The following is a 22,769-nucleotide window of genomic DNA, read 5'->3' as shown; positions in this document are numbered from 1 at the left end:
AGAAGAGAAGCAAAAGGCAAAGGAGAAAGGGAAAGATAAAACCATCTGAATGCAGAGTTCCAAAGAATAGCAAGGAGAGATAAGAAAGCCTTCTTCAGGGATCAGTGCAAAGAAATAGAGGAAAACAATAGAATGGGAAAGACTAGAGATCTCTTCAGGAAAATTAGAGATACCAAGGAAATATTTCATGCAAAGATGGGCATAATAAAGGACAGAAATGGTATGGACCTAACAGAAGCAGAAGATATTAAGAAGAGGTGGCAAGAATACACAGAAGAACTGTACAGAAAATATCTTCATGACCCAGATAACCACCATAGTGTGATCACTCACCCAGAGCCAGACATCTTGGAGTATGAAGTCAAGTGGGCCTTAGGAAGCATCACTATGAACAAAGCTAGAGGAGGTGATAGAATTCCAGTTGAGCTATTTCAAATCCCAAAAGATGATGCTGTGAAAGTGCTGTACTCAATATGCCAGCAAATTTGGAAAACTCAGCAGTGGCCACAGGACTGGAAGAGATCAGTTTTCATTCCAATCCCAAAGAAAGGCAATGACAAAGAATGCTCAAACTACTGCACAATTGCACTCACTTCCCACGCTAGCAGGGTAATGCTCAAAATTCTCCAAGACAGGCTTCAACAGTACGTGTACCAAGAACTTACAGATGTTCAAGCTGGATTTAGAAAAGGCAGAGGAACCAGAGATCAAATTGCCAACATCCACTGGATCATAGAAAAAGCAAGAGAATTCCAGAAAAACATTGACTTCTGCTTCATTGACTACATTAAAGTCTTTAACTGTGTGGATCACAACAAACTATGCAAAATTATTAAAGAGATGGGAATACCAGAGCATATTACCTGCCTCCTATGAAACCTGTATGCAGGTCAAGAAGCAATAGTTAGAACTGGACATGGAACAACAGACTGATTTAAAATGGGGAGAGAAATACATTAAGGCTGTATATTGTCACCCTACTTATTTAACTTATATGCAGAGTACATCATGCAAAATGCAGGGCTGGATGAAGCACAAGCTGGAATCAAGATTGCTGGAAGAAATATCGGTAACCTCAGATATGCAGATGACACCACCTTATGGCAGAAAGTGAAGAGGAACGAAAGAGCCTCTTGATGAAGGTGAAAGAGGAGGGTGAAAAAGCTGGCTTAAAACTCAACATTCAAAAAAAGAAGATCATGGCATCCGGTCCTGTCACTTCATGGCAAATAGATTTGGAAACAATGGAAAGAGGACAGACTTTATTTTCTTGGGCTCCAAAATCACTGAAGATGGTAAGTGCAGCCATGAAATTAAAAGACACTTGCTCCTTGGAAGAAAAGCTATGAGAAACTTAGATAGCATATTAAAAAGCAGAGACATTACTTTACCAATAAAGGTCCGTATAGTCAAAGCTATGGTTTTTCCAGTAGTCATGTACAGAGGTGAGAGTTGGATCATAAAGAAGGCTGAGTTTCAAAGAATTGATGCTTCTGATCTGTGGTGTTGGAGAAGACTCTTGAGAGTCCCTTGGACTGCAAGGAGATCCAACCAGTAAATCCTAAAGGAAATCAATACTGAATGCTCATTGGAGGGGCTGATGCTGAAGCTGAAACTTCAATAATACTTTGGCCACCTGATGTGAAGAACTGACGCATTTGAAAAGACCCTGATGCTGGGAAAGATTGAAGGCAGGAGGAGAAGGGGACAACAGAGGATGAGGCAGTTAGTTGATGCCATCTGTAGTTAGATGGCATCACTGACTCAACGAACGTGAATTTGAGCAAGCTCGGGGCATTGGTGATGGACAGGGAAGCCTGGCATGCTGCAGTCCATGGGGTTGCAAAGAGTTGGACTGAGAGACTGAACTGAAATGAACTGAGTTTATTTCCTTAACTCCAAGTTTCATATTTAAAAATCAGAAAAAATTTGATAAATTATAATAAGACTATTTCTTGAATCTAGAACCATGAATCTAGAATCAAGCAAGGCCACTGCATGAGGCTGTACGTTCTATGCTCTACTAAGGAGGTGAGGGTAGGAGGTAGATTCAATTGCTCACTAAGCCAAGATACCCAAGTTGCTCTGCCTAGAGGACAAGGTGCTTGTTTATTATTGGTCTATCCAGAGAGGCCCTTTTTGCAAATGAATGAGTCAGAGGATGCAACTTGTGTGCAATTTACAAATAATCCAGTATATTATTAACTGCAGTTCTGATTAACTATCTTTCTTTAAAAAAGGCTTTATTTTAATCCTTTGGTCAATTTGCACTTGGACCAAACTATAAGACTACAAGCAGTGGTCAAATCTGTGTGATCATGACCTACATTGAACAGACTGATGTCTCTGACAGATGTCTTGTTACATACCAGGAACGTGTTTCCACAGTGCCCACACACGACCCTTGTTCCTTCCGGTTGGACTGGCAATGCAGGTTGAGCGGGCTGCTCTTCAGAAATAAGCATTACTGGGCCAAGGTTAATTATGCGTCTACTGTGGAAAGAAAAAGGGAAAACCTCATTATCCCACAAATGGAGAGAGGGTAAAACCTACAATATAGGGCCCAAACGTGACACAGCAGTGCAAATAAGATGCTCTTGCTTTATAAATTAAGTGAACTAAGTTTCAGCTTTTAGGGCCAAAATCACAGAAAACAGCAATGGTCAATATTTTAAAAGTAACAAAATAAGACGGAATTGGACCTAATCAAATCACCTTAGGAACCATTTAACTGCTCCATATAATTTCAAATCTTACCATTCCTCATCTTACCTTATCTTATCCTATCTAGGAAGACAACTTGAGTTTGATAAAAGACTAAAAGAAGTTAAAATATTCTAAATTAACATTTATATGTGTGCCATGAAGATACCAAAGTGCTGAGTCAAACCAAATTTTTCTGAGTAGGCTGGTACTTCTTAATATCTATTTAATAAGAGTTGGACAGAAAAGAAAATGGTAGGCTCCTTTCCTTTCTTTTTCCCCAGTTACCATTAGATAGGGTTTTAACTGACTAACATTCAAAATGACAGAAATCACAGGGAAAAAATACAGTTAAGGTTTTGATATACTCCTGTTTGGGCACTCCATATGGCATTTGGCAGGGGCAAATAACTATAGAATTTATTTAAGTAGATTATACTTAGCAAAGGACTTCCCTGGTGGCTCAGATGGTAAAGCGTCTGTCTACAATGTGGGAGACCCAGGTTCCATCCCTGGGTCGGGAAGATCTCCTGGAGAAGGAAATGGCAACCCACTCCAGTATCCTTGCCTAGAAAATCTCACAGATGGAGGAGTATGGTGGGCTACAGTCCATGGGGTTGCAAAGAGTCAGACACGGCTGAGCAACTTCACTCACTCACTCATACTTAGAAAAGACTACTGTATTAACACGTGGTAAAGTGCACAATGATTACTAAAACACTTCCAAATTAAGATGAAATATGTCAAAGAGTCAAAGATAAACAAATCAGTTGTTTTTAGTTAAATATAATGAATCACTGATTTATTACAGTGCATTAAATAGTTATATAACATCAAGGTAACTTGAATTGTTCATTCAAGAATTTTGGTTCATGAATACTTGTAACCATTAATTTCAAACTAAGCAGTATCACTCCTTTAACAAAGAAAAAATATTGAAGGTCTTATAATTACTTTGAGGATAAAAACTCTGTTTAGAACAAACCCTGCCACACAATGAATCTTTAATAAGGACTTGTCAAATGAACAAACGAATGGATAGATGAATCTTTATGTCTTACCAATTGGGTCTTGGACATCCTATTCGCCGTGATGTGTCCTTACAAATGAGGAGACAATTACAAGGGCATCTAACGTATTTCTTCCCTGTTGGGGGATTTTTGATTGGCTAGATAAGAGAAGAAAATACAAACAAAGCGAATTAACTGAAGTACAGATTGCCAAAGCTTGCTTGTGTATAAAGAGGAAACGAATCCTAAAAATCTAAAGCTGCACGTAGTGCTACCAAAGTACAAATTAAGGAAAATTATCATAAATGATTTATTTTATTGAAATATAGTTGATTTGCAACATTGTGCTAACTTCCTCTGTACAGCAAAGTGACTTGGTCATACATATATATATTCTTTTTCATATTCTATTCCATCATGGTTTGTTGATGGAATGTTTCATATTCTATTCCATCATGGTTTATTGACAGAATAGTGAATATAATCCTTTGTGCTATACAATAGTGCCTTGTGTATCCACCATATATATCAGCTATCCCCATCCTTTTTGGTACCAGGGACTCATTTCGTGAAAGAATTTTTCCATAGACTGGAGGGGAGGGTGCAGCGCCGGATGTTTCAGGTGTGTTACATTATCCTGCTGCTGATCTGCCAAGAGGTGGGATTCAGGCAACAATGTGAGCGATGGGGAGCAGCTGCAAATACAGATGGAGCTTTGCTCACTGTGCCGGACTCACCTCCTGCAGCGTGGCCCAGTTCCTGACAGGCCACAGACCAGCGCCAGCCCGTGGCCCAGGGGCTGGGGACGCTGGGGACCCCTGCTGGGTCTAAACGTTCACATCTGCTAGTCCCAACCTCCCAGTCCTTCCCTTCCAACTCCCTGCCCTTTGACAAGCACAAGTCTGTCCTCGATGCCTGTGAGTCTGTTTCTGCTTTGTAGGTGGTTTCATTTGTATCATGTCTTAGACTCGCCACATGTAAATGGCATATGGTGTTTGCCTTTGTCTTTCTGACTTGGTCTAGACATATGTATATCTCACATCTTCTGTATCCGTCCGTCCGTCAGTGGACGTTTAGGCTGCTTCCATGTCTTGGCGATGGTAAATAGTGCTGCTAGTCTGCCTTTCCAGTTTAGGTATATGACTAGATACATGCCCAAGAGTAGAACTGTTTGATTATATGGCAACTCTGATTTTAGGGTTTTTGAGGAACCTCCCACACTCTTTTCCATAGTGGCTGCACCCGTTTCCATTCCCACTAACAGTGCATGCTGCTGCTGCTGCTAAGTCGCTTCAGTCGTGTCCGACGCTGTGCAACTGCATAGACGGCAGCCCACCAGGCTCCCCCGTCCCTGGGATTCTCCAGGCAAGAACACCGGAGTGGGTTGCCATTTCCTTCTCCAATGCATGAAAGTGAAAAGTGAAAATGAAGTCTCTCAGTCATGTCCAACTCTTTGCGACCCCATGGACTGCAGCCCACCAGGCTCCTCCGTCCATGGGATTTTCCAGGCAAAAGTACTGGAGTGGGTGGCCATTGTCTTCTCCGAACAGTGCATGAGGGTCCCTTTTTCTCCACACCCTCTCCAGCAATTATTATTTGTAGTCTTTTTAATAATGGCCATTCTGACAGGTGTGAAGTAGTACCTCATTGTAGTTTTGATGTGTATTTCTCTAATAATTAGTGATGAATCATAAGTGATTTTAAATAGCTCAAGTATTTGGAAACACTCTATAAAATTTGGGGGACTGCAGAGATTGAATTATGAAGGGCATGTTTCAAAATTAGTTCATATTGGCCTGGAATTGTTTTCCATTTGAAGTTCACAAGACAGGATCATCAAGCCTGCCTGGCCAAGGGTTTTTGCACATGTCCAAGGAAAGCAAGCTCGAGAAGAATAGTAGGGAAAGAGGAGCATATCACAAATTTGAAACTTATTATAGCTCTTAATGCAAGTATTTCTTCACAGTAAATTTAAAAGCTAGACTAAGCAGCACTAAAGAAAACACTCCTTTCATTACAAGGATGTAAGCTTGTTAAAGTAAATAAGCTATGGTGCAGTGAGAGGAGTAGAACACCACTCCTGTGGCATACTTGCCAAAGATGTATAACCTGAATCTACTCATGAGAGAGCATCAGACAAACCCGAACAAGGAACATTCTACAGAATATCTTACTTGTACTCTTCAAAATTGTCAAGGCAATGGAAGACAAAGACTAAATTTCAGATTAAGGAAGATTAAAGAAACATGATAACCAAATGCAATATATAATTGATATATATATTTATATTTTTAATAACATTAAATATTTTTATATTTATAAACATATTAAATGTATTTAAATTTTGAAAATAATTTTTAATTGACTTCTGGATCCGATTTTCTTTTTTCACTGAAACAATTAGGCAAACATGAATTAACTTGGGACATTCCCAGCAGTCCAATGGCTAAGACTCTGCATTCCCAATGCACAGAGCTGGGATTTGATAACTGGCCAGGGAGGTAGATCCCACAACCACAACTAAAGGTCCTGTGTGCTACAACTAAGACCCAGCACAGCCAAATAAATAAATAAAAGTAAATATTTAAAAAATCATGAATTAAGTCAAAAGATTAGATAACAGTATTATATCAATGTTAATTTCTGATTTTATAACTTACTATAATTATGTAAGTGAATGCTCTTTTTATTTTTTTAAAGAAATTCACATTAAAATATTTAGGGGTTGAAGTGCACCATGTCCACAATTACCTTAAAAGGTTCTGAAAAAATTATTTTTATTTATTTGGAGAGAGAAAGGTACTTTGTAAAATATCAATATTTACAGAATGTGGGTAAAGAGCCTACCCTATGGGAATTCTCCATACTATGTACTATTATTTTTCTAGCTTTCTATAAGTCTGCAACATGTATTCTTTTTTAAAGATTTAAAATTTTTAAGTAAATAACCTTGGTAGAAATATGTATAAGTTAGCAATAAGTCAACTGTAATTTATTAAACTATATTATAATAGAATCTGACAATCTAAAATATCCAGAATATATTGCTATACAATATAAAGTATCAAGAACCAGAATCCTGTGTTAATTTCTCTAAATTCATGTTTACCATTAAGTAAACATGTTGACAGAGCTTTCCTAGTGGCTCAGACAGTAAACAATCTCCCTGCAATGCAGGAGATTCGGGTTCTATCCTGGATTGAACCAGGGGTTCTCCATGGGTTGGGAAGATCCCCTGGAGAAGGCAATGGCAACCCACTCCAGTATTCTTGCCTAGAGAATTCCATGGACAGAGGAGCCTGGTGGGACATGGCTGAGCAACAACTGACTGACAATGGAATATTACCATGAAAAGAATAAATAATGCCACACACAGCTACATGGATGGCCCTAGACATTATCACACTAAGTGAAATGTCAGGCAAAAAAAAGGCCCATATCATACATTACTGCTTGTACATGGAATCTGAAAAAAAATGATGCGAATGAAGTTATATGCAAAATATAAATGGACGTAGAAAATACCCATAGACGTAGAAAACAAACTGATGGTCACCAAAGTGGAAAAGGTGGAGGAATGAAGGATAAATTAGGAGTTTGGGATTAAATACATATATATACCTTATATGAAACAGATAACCAATGAGTACCAACTGTATAGCACAGAGAATACACTCAATATTTTATAATAACCTATAAGGTAAATGAAGATGAAAAATTATATATGTATATGAATCACTTTGCTATACACTTCAAAGTGTCTCAGCTGGTAAAGAATCCCCCTGCAACTCAGGAGACCCCAGTTCGATTCCTGGGTCAGGAAGATCTGCTGGAGAAGGGATAGGCTATCCACTCCAGTATTCTTGGGCTTCCCTGGTGGCTCAGCTGGTAAAGAGTCCGCCTGCCTTTAGGGAGACCTGGGTTTGACCCCTGGGTTGGTAAGATCTCCTGGAGAAGGGAAAGGCTACCCACTTCAGTATTGTGGCCTGGAGAATTCCATGGACTGTACAGTCAGTCCATGGGGTAGCAAAGAGTCAGACACGACTGAGCAACTTTCCCTTTCACTTTCAAACTAACACAACATTGTAAATCATACTTCAGTAAAAAAAAAAATTGCAAGGTAAAGTAACAAGTTCTGAGGCAGAAACCGTAGCAAGCTATTCAGAAGATCTAGCTAAGCTAATTAATGAAAGCAGCTACACTCAACAACTTAGTTTCAACATATTTTCTTCTTCCCTATACAGGCAAAACATGTCATCTGGGATCTTCATAGACAAAAAGGAGAAAATAGTGCCTGGTTTCAAAGCTTCAAAGGACAGGCTGACTCTCTTGTTAGGGGCTAATGCAGCTGGTGACTAAGTTGAAGCCAATGCTTTCATTTACTGTTCTGAAAATCCTAGGGCCCTTAAAGAATTACGCTAAGACTGCACTGCCACTAGAACAAAGTCTGGAAGACAGCACATCTATTTACAGAATGGTTTACTGAACATTTTAAGTCCACTGTTGATACCTACAGCTGAAAAAAAAAATTCCTTTCAAAATGTTACCTCCTACTGATAATGCAGCTGGTCACCCAAGAGCTCTTACGGAGATGTACAATAAAATTAAGTTGTGTTTCATGCTTGCTAACACAACATCCATTCTGCAGTCCATGGATCAAGAAGCAATTTCGACTTTCAAGTTTCATTTTTTAAGAAATAGATTTTATAAGGCTACAGCTGCCAGAGATAGTGATTCCCCGGATAGATGTGTCACTGTGGATTTAACCAACAGTCTAAATCTGGTTCTCTGAAGTGATGAGTTCATCCAGGATCAATAAAATTTGGCTATAATAAGCTACTTCTGGACATAAAGAAAATTGGGCTGGAATTTTTATATGATTTGTTGTTGTTCAATCACTCAGACGTGTCTGACTGTTTGTGACCCCTTGGACTGCAGCATGCCAGGCTTCCGTCTTTTACTATCTCCCAGAGCTTGCTCAAATTCATGTCCATCGAGTTGATGATGCCATTCAATCATCTCATCCTCTGTTATCCCCTTCTCCTCCTACCTTCAATCTTTCCCAGCATCAGGGTCTTTCCCAATGAGTCAGCTCTTAGCATCTGGTGGCCAAATATTGGAGTTTAGGCTTTAGCATTAGTCCTTCCAATGAAAATTCAGAGCTGATTTCCTTTGGGATTAACTGGTTTGATCCCCTTACTGTCCAAGGGACTCTCAAGAGTTTTCTCCAGCACCACAGTTCAAAAGCACCAATTCTTTGTCGCTCAGACTTCTTTATGGTCCAACTCTCACCTCCTTACATGAATACTGGAAAAACCATAGCTTTGACTAGAGGGACCTTTGTAGGCAAAGTGATGTGTCTGCTTTTTAAAATATGCTGTCTAGGTTTCTCATAGTTTTTCTTCCAAGGAGCAAGTGTCTTAATTTCATGGCTACAGTCACCATCCACAGTAATTTTGGAGCTCAAGAAAATCAAGTCTGTCCCTGTTTCCATTTTCCCCCCATCTATTTGCCATGAAGTGATGGGACCAGATGCCATGATCTTAGTTTTTTTAATGGTGAGTTTTAAGCCAGTTTTCTCACTCTCCTCTTTCACTTTCATCAAGAGGTTAATTCCTCTTTGCTTTCTCCCATTAAGATGGTAAAGGATCTGCCTGCAATGCAGGTAGACCCGGGTTTGATCCTTGGGTTGGGAAGCTTCCCTAGAGAAGGGAATGGCAGCCCACTCCAGTATTCTTCCCTGGAGTATTTTGTGGACAGAGGAGCCTGGCGGGCTATAGTCCTTGAGGTGGCAAAGAGCTGGACACGACTGAGCAACTAACACTTTACATGATTACTACCCCTAATAAATAAAGAAATGTAAATAATTGTGAATATTCTAGAGAAAATGAATAGTATTTAATTAGATTGCCTTGTATGGAATTAGTAATATTACAAGGGAGGAAAATAAGGTGGGAAAAAAGAACCAACACTTTAAGGAATGCTCTCAGGCTTCCCAGGTAGCACTAGTGATGAAGAACCTGCCTGCCAATGCAGAAGAGGTAAGAGATGCGGGTTCAAACCCTGGGTCAGGGAGACCCCCTGGAGGAGGGCAGGGCACCCCACTCCAGCGTTCTTGCCTGGAGAATCCCATGGACAGGGGAGCCTGGCAGGCAACAGTCCATAGGCTCCTCTGGAAAGAGTCAGACACAAATGAAGTGACTTAGCATGTACGTACATTTAAGTGTTCAACTGAAAAAGAAAATAGCTAGTTTTGTAGGTATGATTTATTTATACAATAATGTTCCCTAAATGATATCCCTTGTAAAAATGAAATATATTGCTTCATGACTGAAGGTTTTATCTTATGACTTTTCCATAAAACATATAAAGTCTGCCATATTCATCTTTCATGGTTCTTAGAGATACAATAATCATTGGTTGAGTTTTTAAAGACTTTTTCTAAGGAGAAAAAAAATGCAAATGCCAAAAATAAAATTATTAATTAATTTCAAATTTTGAGAAATTGAAAATTTAAAACTAAAGCCTAACCATGAAAGCAGAAATATATTTAATTTAACCAGTATACACTTGACCAGTTTATTACTTAAAATCTTAAAAATCTTACTTAAAATTTAGTTCCTCTTCCCAAAGTTCAGGGGAAAAAAATGCCCTTCAATTTTTTAAAATATTTCACTAAATTAATATCAAAAAATGGAATAATATACAAGCTGTTAATAAGCACTTCAACACAAATGTCAGTAACAAACTCACAGTCACAAAATCCCAGAAAAACCATATATCCTACAGGTGTGAACAAGTTTAAATACTTTTCTACATAAGAAGTACAAAGTCCACATTTATAGGGAACTTCAGTATATTTCATTTTAGTAAAAACCAGAATAGATTCAGTTGCGATGTGGATAACACTGAAGAGAATTATAAGTGATTGTTAACATTCAGCCTCATTTTCGAAAATAAAGAGCCAAATGGCATTACAGTTAAATAATTCCTCATGAAATTTTCATAATGGAGTTAGATTTAAACACTAGAGGCATCTTTGTATGATAAAAGAGAAACAGCTAGAGAGAAGAAATAAACATAAAAAATAAATGGCCATTTCTGTAACCAGCCCATATCTACTTTTAAGTAACATTATTGACACGCTTTTTTAGGGAGAAGATTTTAAATAATAATTTGGGCTTTATTAGTGAAAATCCCCACTTACCGTAGCTTCATTGCAAACTGTGCACTTGACCACATGCTGGTGAAGCTTGCCATCCAAATTGATGAGAGACTGGCACACACGGCAGTTTATGACTGGAATTCCACTGGCATCTGGGCTGACAATGGCCGTATACGGAGGCGGGAGTTCCGCTAAAAAGACAGTAGCGACTTAGAGTCTCAGAGCTATTACGACTGATTTGAGCCGTACAAGCAATAGATGTAAAGCAGGAAACTATTAATAAATATCTCCGGTTCTTTATGTTTTTAAAGCTGGCCAACATTATACAGTTTCAGAACAGAAACACACATAGAACTATATCGTAAAGTAGAATAATTCCTAACTCCTAAAACCCAAATCACACTTACCTAGGTTTACACCTTTTATTAGCCTAACCTCAAAACATCCACTCCGTTCCTATGTGCAAATGCCTAGAGTTTATAATAGGAAAGTGATGATTTATGGCTAAAGTAAAAAATCTTACACTAATGATCTGACTCCCATGAAACAGAAATAGTCAATGAGGACAGAGTTTTAAAGTCACTTATACATATGCATTAATTGTGTAGTTGCTGAGCTCTGTTTATACTAGAATCAGTGTAATAACTGCTGAGTATGACAAGAACAAAACAAGGGTTTGGTGGCAGTCAAGAAGAGATAAAAATGAACTTAGGAAAACTAAACTTATCAACAAGGAACATGTTCTAATTAATGGAACTATGCTAGTTGCAGACAAAAACAAGAATGAAGTCAATTCAACAATTTTTGTCTCAAACTTTCACCTAACATTAAAATTCTAGGAAATGTTTCAAAGTATTTATGGGTTACCTGGGATTTAGTAGAAATGCTGCAAGAAAAAAATGGGTTAACAGATGAAAAGCAGCAAAATGATGATATTTGTGAATATAAAGACACAGCAGATACTTTGTTCTTACTACTTTGTGTGTGTTTGAAAATTTCCAGAATACAAATATACACAAGCACACACATAGAAACATACATGCACATACACAGACACACTGCTTTCTGAGAGTCCTTACACTGACTGATTGGGTGATTGGGTAAAGGGTAGAAGCCCAACTTCAGAAGTGTGTTCTTCAACCAGAAGTATTATTTGTTACAAAAGTCAGAGGAAAGGAAATTACATATACTATACCAGGATGGAATTTCTAAATGGGACTTGCCTAACCTCATTGTGTGGCTATCTTAATTACAGGCATAGGAGGCCCTTTCAAGGCAAGGTCTTGTCACAGGCCACCTAGAAAAAGCTCAATACATGATTGAATCCCCATTAAAGAGAACTGATACATGATTGAATACATGATTGAGTCCCCATTAAAGAGAACCGATAGGTTCAGAGGCTTCTGTGACACTATAAAATACGATCACAGTAGCTAATCATGAAAGGAGATATTTTTGAAATAGAGATTTTTCTATCCACTGGATTAGATTCTGAACTCTGTGATACTTTGAGCTGATAGAACTGAGTTAGAGAATAGCCCATTATGGTATGTTCAAAATACCACATATTACCACCTCGCATGCTTGGGGTACATCATGGAGATATTTTTAGACTTAAAAAGGATTAGCAACAAGTGATATTCATTCAAATATTCATAATAAGCCAAATCTCTGCAGTATCCAAGGCTCTGAAAGAGGCCACATTGGAAATGATAATATGCACGTGTCTCTTGGAGGCTTATATCAGAATGCTGCCAAACACTGATCTTAAAAAGAAGCTATAGATATCTGAATTATAAAAATAGTTTTAAATCCTTGGAAGAATTTAAAGCTGATACACAGTGACCTGTAATGTATTAATCAAGAAGAAAAAATAGGTTAAAGGATCAATGTGTCAGCAGTACATTTGAGCCCTTGTAATTAGCAGATTACTTTATCGGAACTCAATAAAGAAAGTATTGTCCTGGCAAAGAGAATACACACCTTACTAGAAATTCAAGGCACACTGCCTGGTATGCAACAATAAATATTGTTTTAATAACTATTAGCAATAGCATTATTAATAAAAGCTGTTTCTTTTGCCTTGGGGATGAGGGGGAAAGGCCACATATTAAGGCCACAAATAAGAATGGTAAAATCCATCCATTTCAACAGGCAAAAGTTTTGCTCAATGGAATCTCCTAAAGATTTCAATGGTTGATCTTCTGAAGCATTTGAAGTCTATCAGAACCAACAAAATCCTATGAACTCTTCCTTTAAGATTTGTACTACATAATTTTTACCCCGTAAAAAAAGAAAAGCTTTCAATGACAAAAATATGCTCAAACCTTCTGGAGGTTTGGGAAATTGAAGGAGTGGGTAAAGAATGAGTGAGGATGAGAAGTCTAATGGGACTTATGGGGGAGACTAAAGCCTCCACGAGGCCAGGGCCATATCTGACTTGCTCAGGTCAGATTCAGCGCTTGTCACAGTGCCTGGTCTGTGGCAGATGCTCACTACACATTTATGGAATGAATGGTGGGTGAATAAGTGAATCACTGAAATTTAATGGACTCATCTATTTCTCTTGGGAAAATGGCACTAAGTATATTACTACCACTCTCCTTAAAGAGGAGCTGGCATCCTAGCACCAGAGCACAGCTTGACTGTGAAAAAGGTTTTCTCCTATATGTAGACTAACCTCTCTAAAACATGCTCTGAGACAGGGAGGGGATTAGGAGACACTGGCCTGGTCTGCCAGATACGTGCAATCAATCCAAGAGATCAATAGAATGACAGATGTTAAGCCTAATTGCTCCACTAACCAGTGCTTTCAGGCCTACCGATTCAATTTTCTGTTATTTCAGCCCTAAACTGATTTAGAGATGTATCTTGTAATTTTATCTCAAGGAAACCTTCACCTACAACTACAACTCCTCTTGAAAAGGACTTGTAGTTCTAGAAATTTGTTTCACAGTCTGTAAACCAGCAGTAATTAGCAACTTAGATTGTTCATTTTATTTCTTTTAACTTTAAAGCAGCCAACAGATCACCACTATTATATCTATTTTAAATGTCTGCCCTGGATAAAAAGTCTGCTGCAATCTCAGAATGTGGGATCATTGGATATCAAGAGACACAAAAGTTCTTCATTTTGGAAGAGTCTTACTTGTTATTTAAACAATGATCATTTTTTCTATGGAGGTTGTCTATGTGAAAAATCTTTTTCCTCCATGTGAACAGTATTTATTAGAGCAGTAGTCTTCAGACCTGAAACCATCCCCAACAAAGTTCCAGAATTATACAATGTTAGAATTTTATGCAATCTTAGTCTAATACATAGCCTAATTTATTCACTTTATGGAAGATAAAACTGAAGCCCTAAAATTCTAACTTGTGGATAGACTTTTATACAGCACTTCAGCAAAACCAAGAGCTGACTCTTCCCCAGAGGTCTCTCCATGATGAAACCTGCCTCTCTTAATGAATAATGATTTTAATATATGGAAAAGACGTAAGGACTAGTTAAAGGGGATTGGGGGATAAGAAAGAATACTTAGGGAAAATGAAGATTAGAATATAATATGAATAAACAATTAGTTCATGATAAAAATTTCATAGAAAAACAGACTCGATAAAATAATATAGACCACAAGGCAGACTTAATGGTCTTCCTTAAAGCACTCAAAAAGAGCCATTATTATTCCGTAAACCCAAAGTGATCAAATTACACTTTCCCATCATAAACAATGACCTGAAATTTATCTATTTCATGCCAAAGAAGTCCCTCTTTCCAGCTAAGTCATTCTGGTATAATAATCCATACTTCAGTTTTTACCAGATGTACCCAGATACAGCATTTTAAAGGTTGATAATGTTTTGCTGGAGAACTCTGGTCTTTATTACCTCAGTTATCCCTTTATAAGTCTCTGCAATGACAATATTGTCCAGTTTAATTCACTTACTTCACTAATATACTCTTTATATGCAGTCGTTCAGGCTCTAGACAAAGATATTGTATGCCAATTGAAAAGTGACATCAGATTAAACTAAGAGATATTTTATAACACTATGATTAAAAAGTATAAAGAACCAGCCAGTAAGGAAAACTCTGGCTTTCTCTCCTCCATAGGATCTTTGTAAAGAGTACAGATAGGGACAGGGTGCACCCAGGTGCTATGGATATATACTTCCTGTGTAAAATGTCTCCAGTCCAGCTCAACACAAAGAAAGAGAAGACTACCTTCTGTTCCTACCCTCTCTGAAACCAAAGGAATAAGATTATTCCAAGAGACTCCTTGGTTCTTCTAGAACCATTATACCCTCAGAAGGAACCATCTGGCTAAAGTCAGTTTGCAAGGTAAATGAGCTAGCTATTAGGTTACCAACTCTCAGCTCCAAAGTCACATTCTACACTTTGTCACACTGGAATGAAAACTGTGCAAACCACATTTTTTCTTTGCCAGTTGTCTGCAGGTTATATTCTGTTAATAGGAGGTGATAAAACAGAAACTGCAAGGTTAAAGAAAAAAGAAGGGACTTGCAGCACATTGCCCAGGTATATAAAATCTTTCTCCAGAGCTCAGAGGCATCAGTACCAGCTGGTTGGTGCCTCTTGGAAGTCATATTTCAATTATGTTCTACTAAATTACTAAATTTTATTTTTTTTAATTTATTTTTTAATTGGAGGAAAACTGCTTTACAACATTGTGTTCATTCTTGCCATACAACAACGCAAATCAGTTGTAATTATATATATATATACACACCCCCCATCTGTCCCAGCTCCAGACAGGGCTCCTTGTGTCATATAGCAGCTTCTCACTAGCTGTCTGTTTCACGCATGATCGTGTATATATGTCAATGCTATTTTCCCAGTTTGCCCTATCCTCTGCTTTTCTTGCCACAAGATCATTCTCTAATCTGTGTCTCCATTTCTTGCATGCAAATAGGTTCAACAGTACTCTATTTCTAGATTCCACATATATGTTTTAATATACATTATTTGTTTTTTGTTCTTTATGATTCATTTCACCCTAGGTTCATACACCTCTCTACAAAAGACTCAAATTTGTTCCATTTTGTTGGACCTTTGCCAACAAAGGTCCATCTAGTCAAGGCTATGGTTTTTCCTGTGGTCATGTATGGATGTGAGAGTTGGACTGTGAAGAAACCTGAGCACCGAAGAATTGATGCTTTTGAACTATGGTGCTAGAGAAGACTCTCGCGACTCTTGGACTGCAAGGAGATCCAACCAGTCCATTCTAAAGGAGATCAGTCCTGGGTGTTCATTGGAAGGACTGATGCTGAGGCTGAAACTCCAGTACTTTGGCCACCTCGTGTGAAGAGTTGACTCATTGGAAAAAACCCTGATGCTGGAAGGGATTGGGGGCAGGAGGAGAAGGGGACGACAGAGGATGAGATGGCTGGATGGCATCACTGACTCGATGCACATGAGTTTGGGTGAACTCCGGGAGTTGTTGATGGACAGGGAGGCCTGGTATGCTGCAATTCATGGGGTTGCAAAGAGCTGCACAGGACTGAGTGACTGAACTGAACTGAACTGAACTGATGGCTGAGCAATATTCCAATCCTCTTCATCCATTCATCTGTTGATGGACATCTAGGTTGATTCCATGTCCTGGCTCCTGTAAATAGTGCTGAAATGAACACTGGGGCACATGTGTCTTTCTGAATTGTGGTTTTCTCAGAGTATATGTGCAGTAGTAGGATTGCTTGGTGATATGGTAGATTTATTCTTAAGTTTTTTTTATGGAATCTCCGTACTGTTCTCCACAATGTCTATATAAGTTTGTATTTCCACCAACAGTGCAGGAGGGTTCTCCACATCTTCTCCAGCATTTATTATTTGTAGAATTTTTAATGATGGCCATTTTGATTGGTGTGAGGTGATACCTCATTTTAGTTTTGACTTGCATTTCTCTACTAATGAGTGATCTTGTGCACCATTTCATGCGTTTATTGGCTCTCTATAAGTCTTCCATGGAGAAATGGCTGTTAGGTCGTCTGCCAATTTTTTTTATTTTTTGTTTCTCTGATACTGAGCTGCATGCATGTATATTTTGTATATATTTGGGCGATTAATCCATTGGCAGTGGCTTTGTTTACAATTATTTTCTCCCAATCTGAAGGTTGTGTTTTCACCTTATTTATAGTCTCCTTTGCTGTGCAAAAGCTTTTAAGTATAATTAGGTCCCATTTGTTTATCTTTGTTATTGTTTCCACTACTCTAGGAGGTGGGTCAGATAGGATCCTGCTGTAATTTATGTCAAAGAGTGTCAGTTCAGTTCAGTCGCTAAGTCGTGTCCAACTCCTTGTGACCCCATGGACTGTAGCACGCCAGGCCTGCCTGTCCATCACCAACTTCCAGAGTTTACTCAGACTCATGTCCATTGAGTCGGTGATGCCATCCAACCATCTCATCCTCTGTAATCCCCTTCTCCTCCTGCCCTCAACCTTTCCCAGCATCAGGGTCTTTTCAAATACCCATGTTTTCTTCTAAGAGCTTCATGTGCTGGTTTAGTTGCTCAGTCATGTCCAACTCTTGCAACCCCAAGGACTGTAGTCTGCCAGGCTCCTCTGTCTAGGATTTCCCAGGCAAGAATACTGGACTGGGTTACCATTTCCTTCTCCAGGGGATCTCTCTGGCCCAGGTATTGAACCCAGGTTTTATACTTTATGGTATTACATTTAAGTTGTTAATCCAGTGTGAGTTTACTACTTGTACATGGTGTTAGGAAGTATTCTAATTTCATTGTTTTACATGTAGCTCTCCAGTTTTCCCAGTGCCACTTATTGAAGAGGCTATATTTTCTCCACTGTATATTCTTGCATCCTTTCTCAAAGATAAGGTACACACATATTTCTGGGTTTATTTCTAGGTTATGTATATTTTTTCACTGGTCCACATTTCTGTTTTTGTGCCAATACCATACTGTCTTGATGACTGTAGCTTTGTAGTAGAGTCTGAAGTCAGGTTGATTCCTCCAACCTGTTTTTCTTTCAGAAAGATTGCTTTGGCTATTTGGGGTCTTTTTTGATTCCACACAAATTGTAAAATTTTTTTGTTCTAGTTCTATGAAAACACCATAGATAATTTAATAGGGATTGCATTCAATATGCAGATTGCTTTAGGCAGTATAGTCATTTTCACAATATTGATTCTTCCAACCTAAGAACATATTATATCTCTCCATCTTTTTGTGTTATATTTTATTTCTTTTAATAGTGTCTTATAGTTTTCTGCATACAGGTCTTTTGTCTCTTTATGTAGGTTTATTCTGGGATATTTTATTCTTTCTGTTACAATGATGAATGGGATTTTTTCCTTACTTTCCCTTTCTGATTTTTCAATGTTAGTGTTTAAGATTACAAGAGGTTTCTGTGTTTTAATTTTATATCCTGAGCCTTTGTTGTATTCACTGATTTGTTCTAGGAATTTTCTGGTGGCCTCTTTAGGGTTTCCTATGTATAGTATGATGTCAGCGGCAAACAGTGACAGCTATATTTTTCTTCTCCAATCTGAATTCCTTTTATTTCTTTTTCTTCTCTGGTTGCTGTGGCTAGGACTTTCAAAACTATGTGGAATAATAGTGGTGAAACTAGGAACCTTTGTCCTTTTCCTGATCTTAGAGGAAATGATTTCAGTTTGTAACCACTGAGAATAATGTTTGCAGTGGGTTTGTTGTATACGGCCTTTATTATACTGAGGTAATTCCTTCTATGTTGATTTTCTAGAGGGTTTCTTTTTAAATCACAAATGAGTATTGAATTTTGTTGAAAGTTTCTCTGCATCGATTGAGATGATCATACAGTTTTTGTCTTTCAGTTTGTTAATACGGAGTATCACATTGATTGACTTTGCTATATTGAAAATCCTTGCATCCCTGGGAATAACCCCACTTGATCATGCTGTATGATCCTTTCCATATGTTGTTAAATTCGGTTTGCTAGAATTTTGTTCAAGATTCTTACATCTATGTTCATCAGTGATACTAGATTATAAGGTTATTTTTTGTGATATCTTTATCTGGTTTTACTATCAGGGTGATGGTGGCCTCATAGAATGAGTTTGGAGTTTTCTTCCACCTGTAATTTTTTGGAAGAGTTTGAGCAGGAATGGTATTCAGTTCAGTCACTCAGTCGTGTCCGACTCTTTGTGACCCCATGAATCACAGCACACCAGGCTTCCCTGTCCATCACCAACTCCTGGAGTTCACTCAGACTCATGTCCATCAAGTCCGTGATGCCATCCAGCCATCTCATCCTCTGTCGTCCCCTTCTCCTCCTGCCCCCAATCCCTCCCAGCATCAAAGTCTTTTCCAATGAGTCAACTCTTCGCACGAGGTGGCCAAAGTATTGGAGTTTCAGCTTTAGCATCAGTCCTTCCAATGAACATCCAGGACTGATCTCCTTTAGAATGGACCGGTTGGATCTCCTTGCAGTCCAAGGGACTCTCAAGAGTCTTCTCTAGCACCATAGTTCAAAAGCATCAATTCTTTGGTGCACAGATTTCTTCACAGTCCAACTCTCACAGTCCAACTCTCACATCCATACATGACCACTGGAAAAACGATAGCCTTGACTAGACGGAACTTTGTTGACAATGTCTCTGCTTTTCAATATGCTGTCTAGGCTGGTCATAACTTTTCTTCCAAGTAGCAAGCGTCTTTTAATTTCATGGCTGCAATCACCATCTGCAGTGATTCTGGAGCCCAAAAAAATAAAGTCTGACACTGTTTCCACTGTTTCCCCATCTATTTCCCATGAAGTGATGGGACCAGATGCCATGATCTTCGTTTTCTGAATGTTGAGCTTTAAGCCAACCTATTCACTATCCTCTTTCACTTTCATCAAGAGGCTTTTTAGCTCCTCTTCACTTTCTGCCATAAGGGTCGTGTCATCTGCATATCTGAGGTTATTGATATTTCTCCCAGCAATCTTGATTCCAACTTGTGCTTCTTCCAGCCCAGTATTTCTCATGATATACTCTGCATAGAAGTTAAATAAGCAGGGTGACAATATACAGCCTTGACGTACTCCTTTTCCTATTGGGAACCAGTCTGTTGTTCCATGTCCAGTTCTAACTGTTGCTTCCTGACCTGCATATAGGTTTCTCAAGAGGCAGGTCAGGTGGTCTGGTATTCCCGTCTCTTTCAGAATTTTCCACAGTTTCTTGTGATCCACACAGTCAAAGGCTTTGGCATAGTCAATAAAGCTGAAATAGATGTTTTTCTGGAACTCTCTTGCTTTTTCGATGATCCAGCGGATGTTGGCAATTTGATCTCTGGTTCCTCTGCCTTTTCTAAAATACTGCTATATAACTGAAGATACTGGCAAGACATGCCCGGTGATCTGCCAATGACCAATTCCTGGATGACAAAAGCTTCTGCTCCGTTTCTCATTACGCAATATTTTTACCTGATTCCAGTGCATTTCATCAGCAGCACTGGTACTTCCTTCCAGTATTGACAGTTAATACATTACATATTCTTCTCTCATTTCATCAACTACTATGTTTATTTTTATTGAAAAAAGGAATTTTTTCTGACCCTATGTGTGTGAAATCATACTGTTTGTATGCCTGGCTCCGTTCTTAACTTGTTTACAATATTGCTTCCAAGAAAGTATGTGTTTCAAGAAAAATAGATATTCTTTTTTTAGTACAGAAAAATAGTTTCCAAGGTAAAAAAATACTTGCCTAGAAATTTAGATGCTTCTCCTATAGCATGAGGAGAAAACAAATTCCTGCTCTGTTACTCTTCCTAGACAGCTCATTTTCACTGTCACAGACTGTGCTCATTTTCTGAGAGAAAGCAAGCCACTCCTTTGCATATTATTAGCTATACATGCTAAATGATAATCATGAATCACAGCTTTAAAATACATTAAAATATAACTGATCCAAAAATTTGCTTTAAAACATTTTAGATGAGAAAATATGGGGAGATCAACTCAGTGTATGCGGAAGGGAACAAGCTCAATTGGATTCATGATGTGTTATTTGCTTAAATACATGAAACAGCACAGCATAATGTTAAGCTCTGATGAAATTAGATTATACAATAGATGAAGGATAATATTACACTCAATAGTTTTCTATTTTGAAATATTTCACTCATTAAAAAAAAATGACCTAAGGATTACTAGATTACAGACAAAAGTTGTTGTTGTTCAGTCATTAAGTCTTGTCCAACTCTTTGTGACCCTGTGAACTGCAGCACACTAGACTTCACTGTCCTTCACTATCTGCTGGAATTTGCTCAAACTCATGTCCATTAAGTTGGTAATGGCATTCAACCATCTCATCCTGTCACGCCCTTATCGTCTTGCCCTCAGTCTTTCCCAGAATCAAGATCTTTTCCAACGTGTCATCTCTTTGCATCAGGCACCCAAAGTATTAAAGCTTCAGCTTCAGCATCAGTCCTTCTAATGAATATTCAGGGTTGACTTCCTTTAGCATTACCTGGTCTGATCTCTTTGCTGTCCTAGGGACTTTCAAGAGTCTTTTCCAGCACCACAATTCAAAAGCATCAATCCTCGAGTACTCAGCATTCTTTGTGGTCCAACTCTCACATCAGTACATGACTACTGGAAAAACCATAACTTTGACTATATAGACCATTATCAGCAAAGTGATGCCTTTACTTTCTAATATGTTGCCTAGGTTTGTTGTAACTTTCCTTCCAAGGAGCAAGTATCTTTTAATTTCATGGCTGTAGTCACCATCCAAATTGATTTTGGAGCCCAAGAAAATAAAATGTTACTGCTTCCACTTTTCCATTTCTATTAAAATATAAAAACTGAGAAACCACTAAAAAAAAAATCCAAAAGTGAATCCATTAAGTGTGGGGAGTTCCTCATTGTAGCCAGTTAGAAGTACAGTGGTGGAACTCCTATCCACCTTTTGTTCTCATGTTCTTCCAGCTCCCTATAAAACCTTCAGTCCCTAAGTGACTTCAAAATCACCAGCATGCATCCTTCTTTGTTTTCTCATTCATTCATTCATACAACTGATAACTTGTTCAATGCCTAGAAATATAAGATCAAGTGCAAGGGACTATGTAGAACTCAGAGATGAAAGATCCAAAAATCCTGTCTCTCTCCTTGTCTTCCTTGATAAGGTCATGCACACAAATAAGTTCTAAAATATATAGTAGAAATGTTGAGAGATATTGGTTTGGGAACAAATGTTGTCCAGTTAACAGAGATGAGAAAGGATTCAGTTCAGTTCAGTTCAGTCGCTCAATCGTGTCCAACTCTTTGCGACCCCATGAATCACAGCACGACAGGCCTCCCTGTCCATCACCATTTCCCGGAGTTCACTCAAACTCACGTCCATCGAGTCCATGACGCCATCCAGCCATCTCATCCTCTGTCGTCCCCTTCTCCTCCTGACTCCAATCCCTCCCAGCATCAGAGTCTTTTCCAATGAGTCAACTCTTCGCATGAGTGGCCAAAGTACTGGAGCTTCAGCTTTAGCATCATTCCTTCCAAAGAAATCACAGGGCTGATCTCCTTCAGAATGGACTGGTTGGATCTCCTTGCAGTCCAAGGGACTCTCAAGAATCTTCTCCAATACGACAGTTCAAAAGCCTTTGGTGCTCAGCCTTCTTCACAGTCCAACTCTCACATCCATACATGACTACTGGAAAAACCATAGCCTTGACTAGACAGATCTTAGTTGGCAAAGTAATGTCTCTGCTTTTGAATATACTATCTAGGTTGGTCATAACTTTTCTTCCAAGGAGTAAGCGTCTTTTAATTTCATGGCTGCAATCACCATCTGCTGTGATTTGGGAACCCAAAAAAATAAAGTCTGACACTGTTTCCACTGTTTCCCCATCTACTTCCCATGAAGTGATGACACCAGATGCCATGATCTTCGTTTT

The 22,769-nt window shown here is 38.5% G+C and overlaps 1 protein-coding gene across 1 annotated transcript in view; it reads right to left on the bottom strand.

Annotated features, from left to right (window-relative positions):
* The window catches only part of PIP4P2 (phosphatidylinositol-4,5-bisphosphate 4-phosphatase 2), a 71,422-nt gene that overhangs the window by 27,541 nt on the left and 21,112 nt on the right, over nucleotides 1-22,769 (bottom strand). Inside the window, exons 2-4 of the mRNA XM_040261106.1 lie at nucleotides 10,921-11,069; nucleotides 3,765-3,871; nucleotides 2,370-2,493 (exon numbers count right to left, since the gene is read on the bottom strand). Coding sequence (XP_040117040.1) covers nucleotides 2,370-2,493; nucleotides 3,765-3,871; nucleotides 10,921-11,069 — 380 coding nt within the window. The remainder of the gene's footprint in view (nucleotides 1-2,369; nucleotides 2,494-3,764; nucleotides 3,872-10,920; nucleotides 11,070-22,769) is intronic.

The sequence above is a fragment of the Oryx dammah genome, unplaced genomic scaffold (genome assembly GCF_014754425.2).
Source record: "Oryx dammah isolate SB20612 unplaced genomic scaffold, SCBI_Odam_1.1 HiC_scaffold_19, whole genome shotgun sequence".
Taxonomy (NCBI): Eukaryota; Metazoa; Chordata; class Mammalia; order Artiodactyla; family Bovidae; genus Oryx; species Oryx dammah.
The sequence above is the reverse complement of the archived record's forward strand: the minus strand, read 5'-3'. Positions and strand labels throughout refer to the sequence as shown.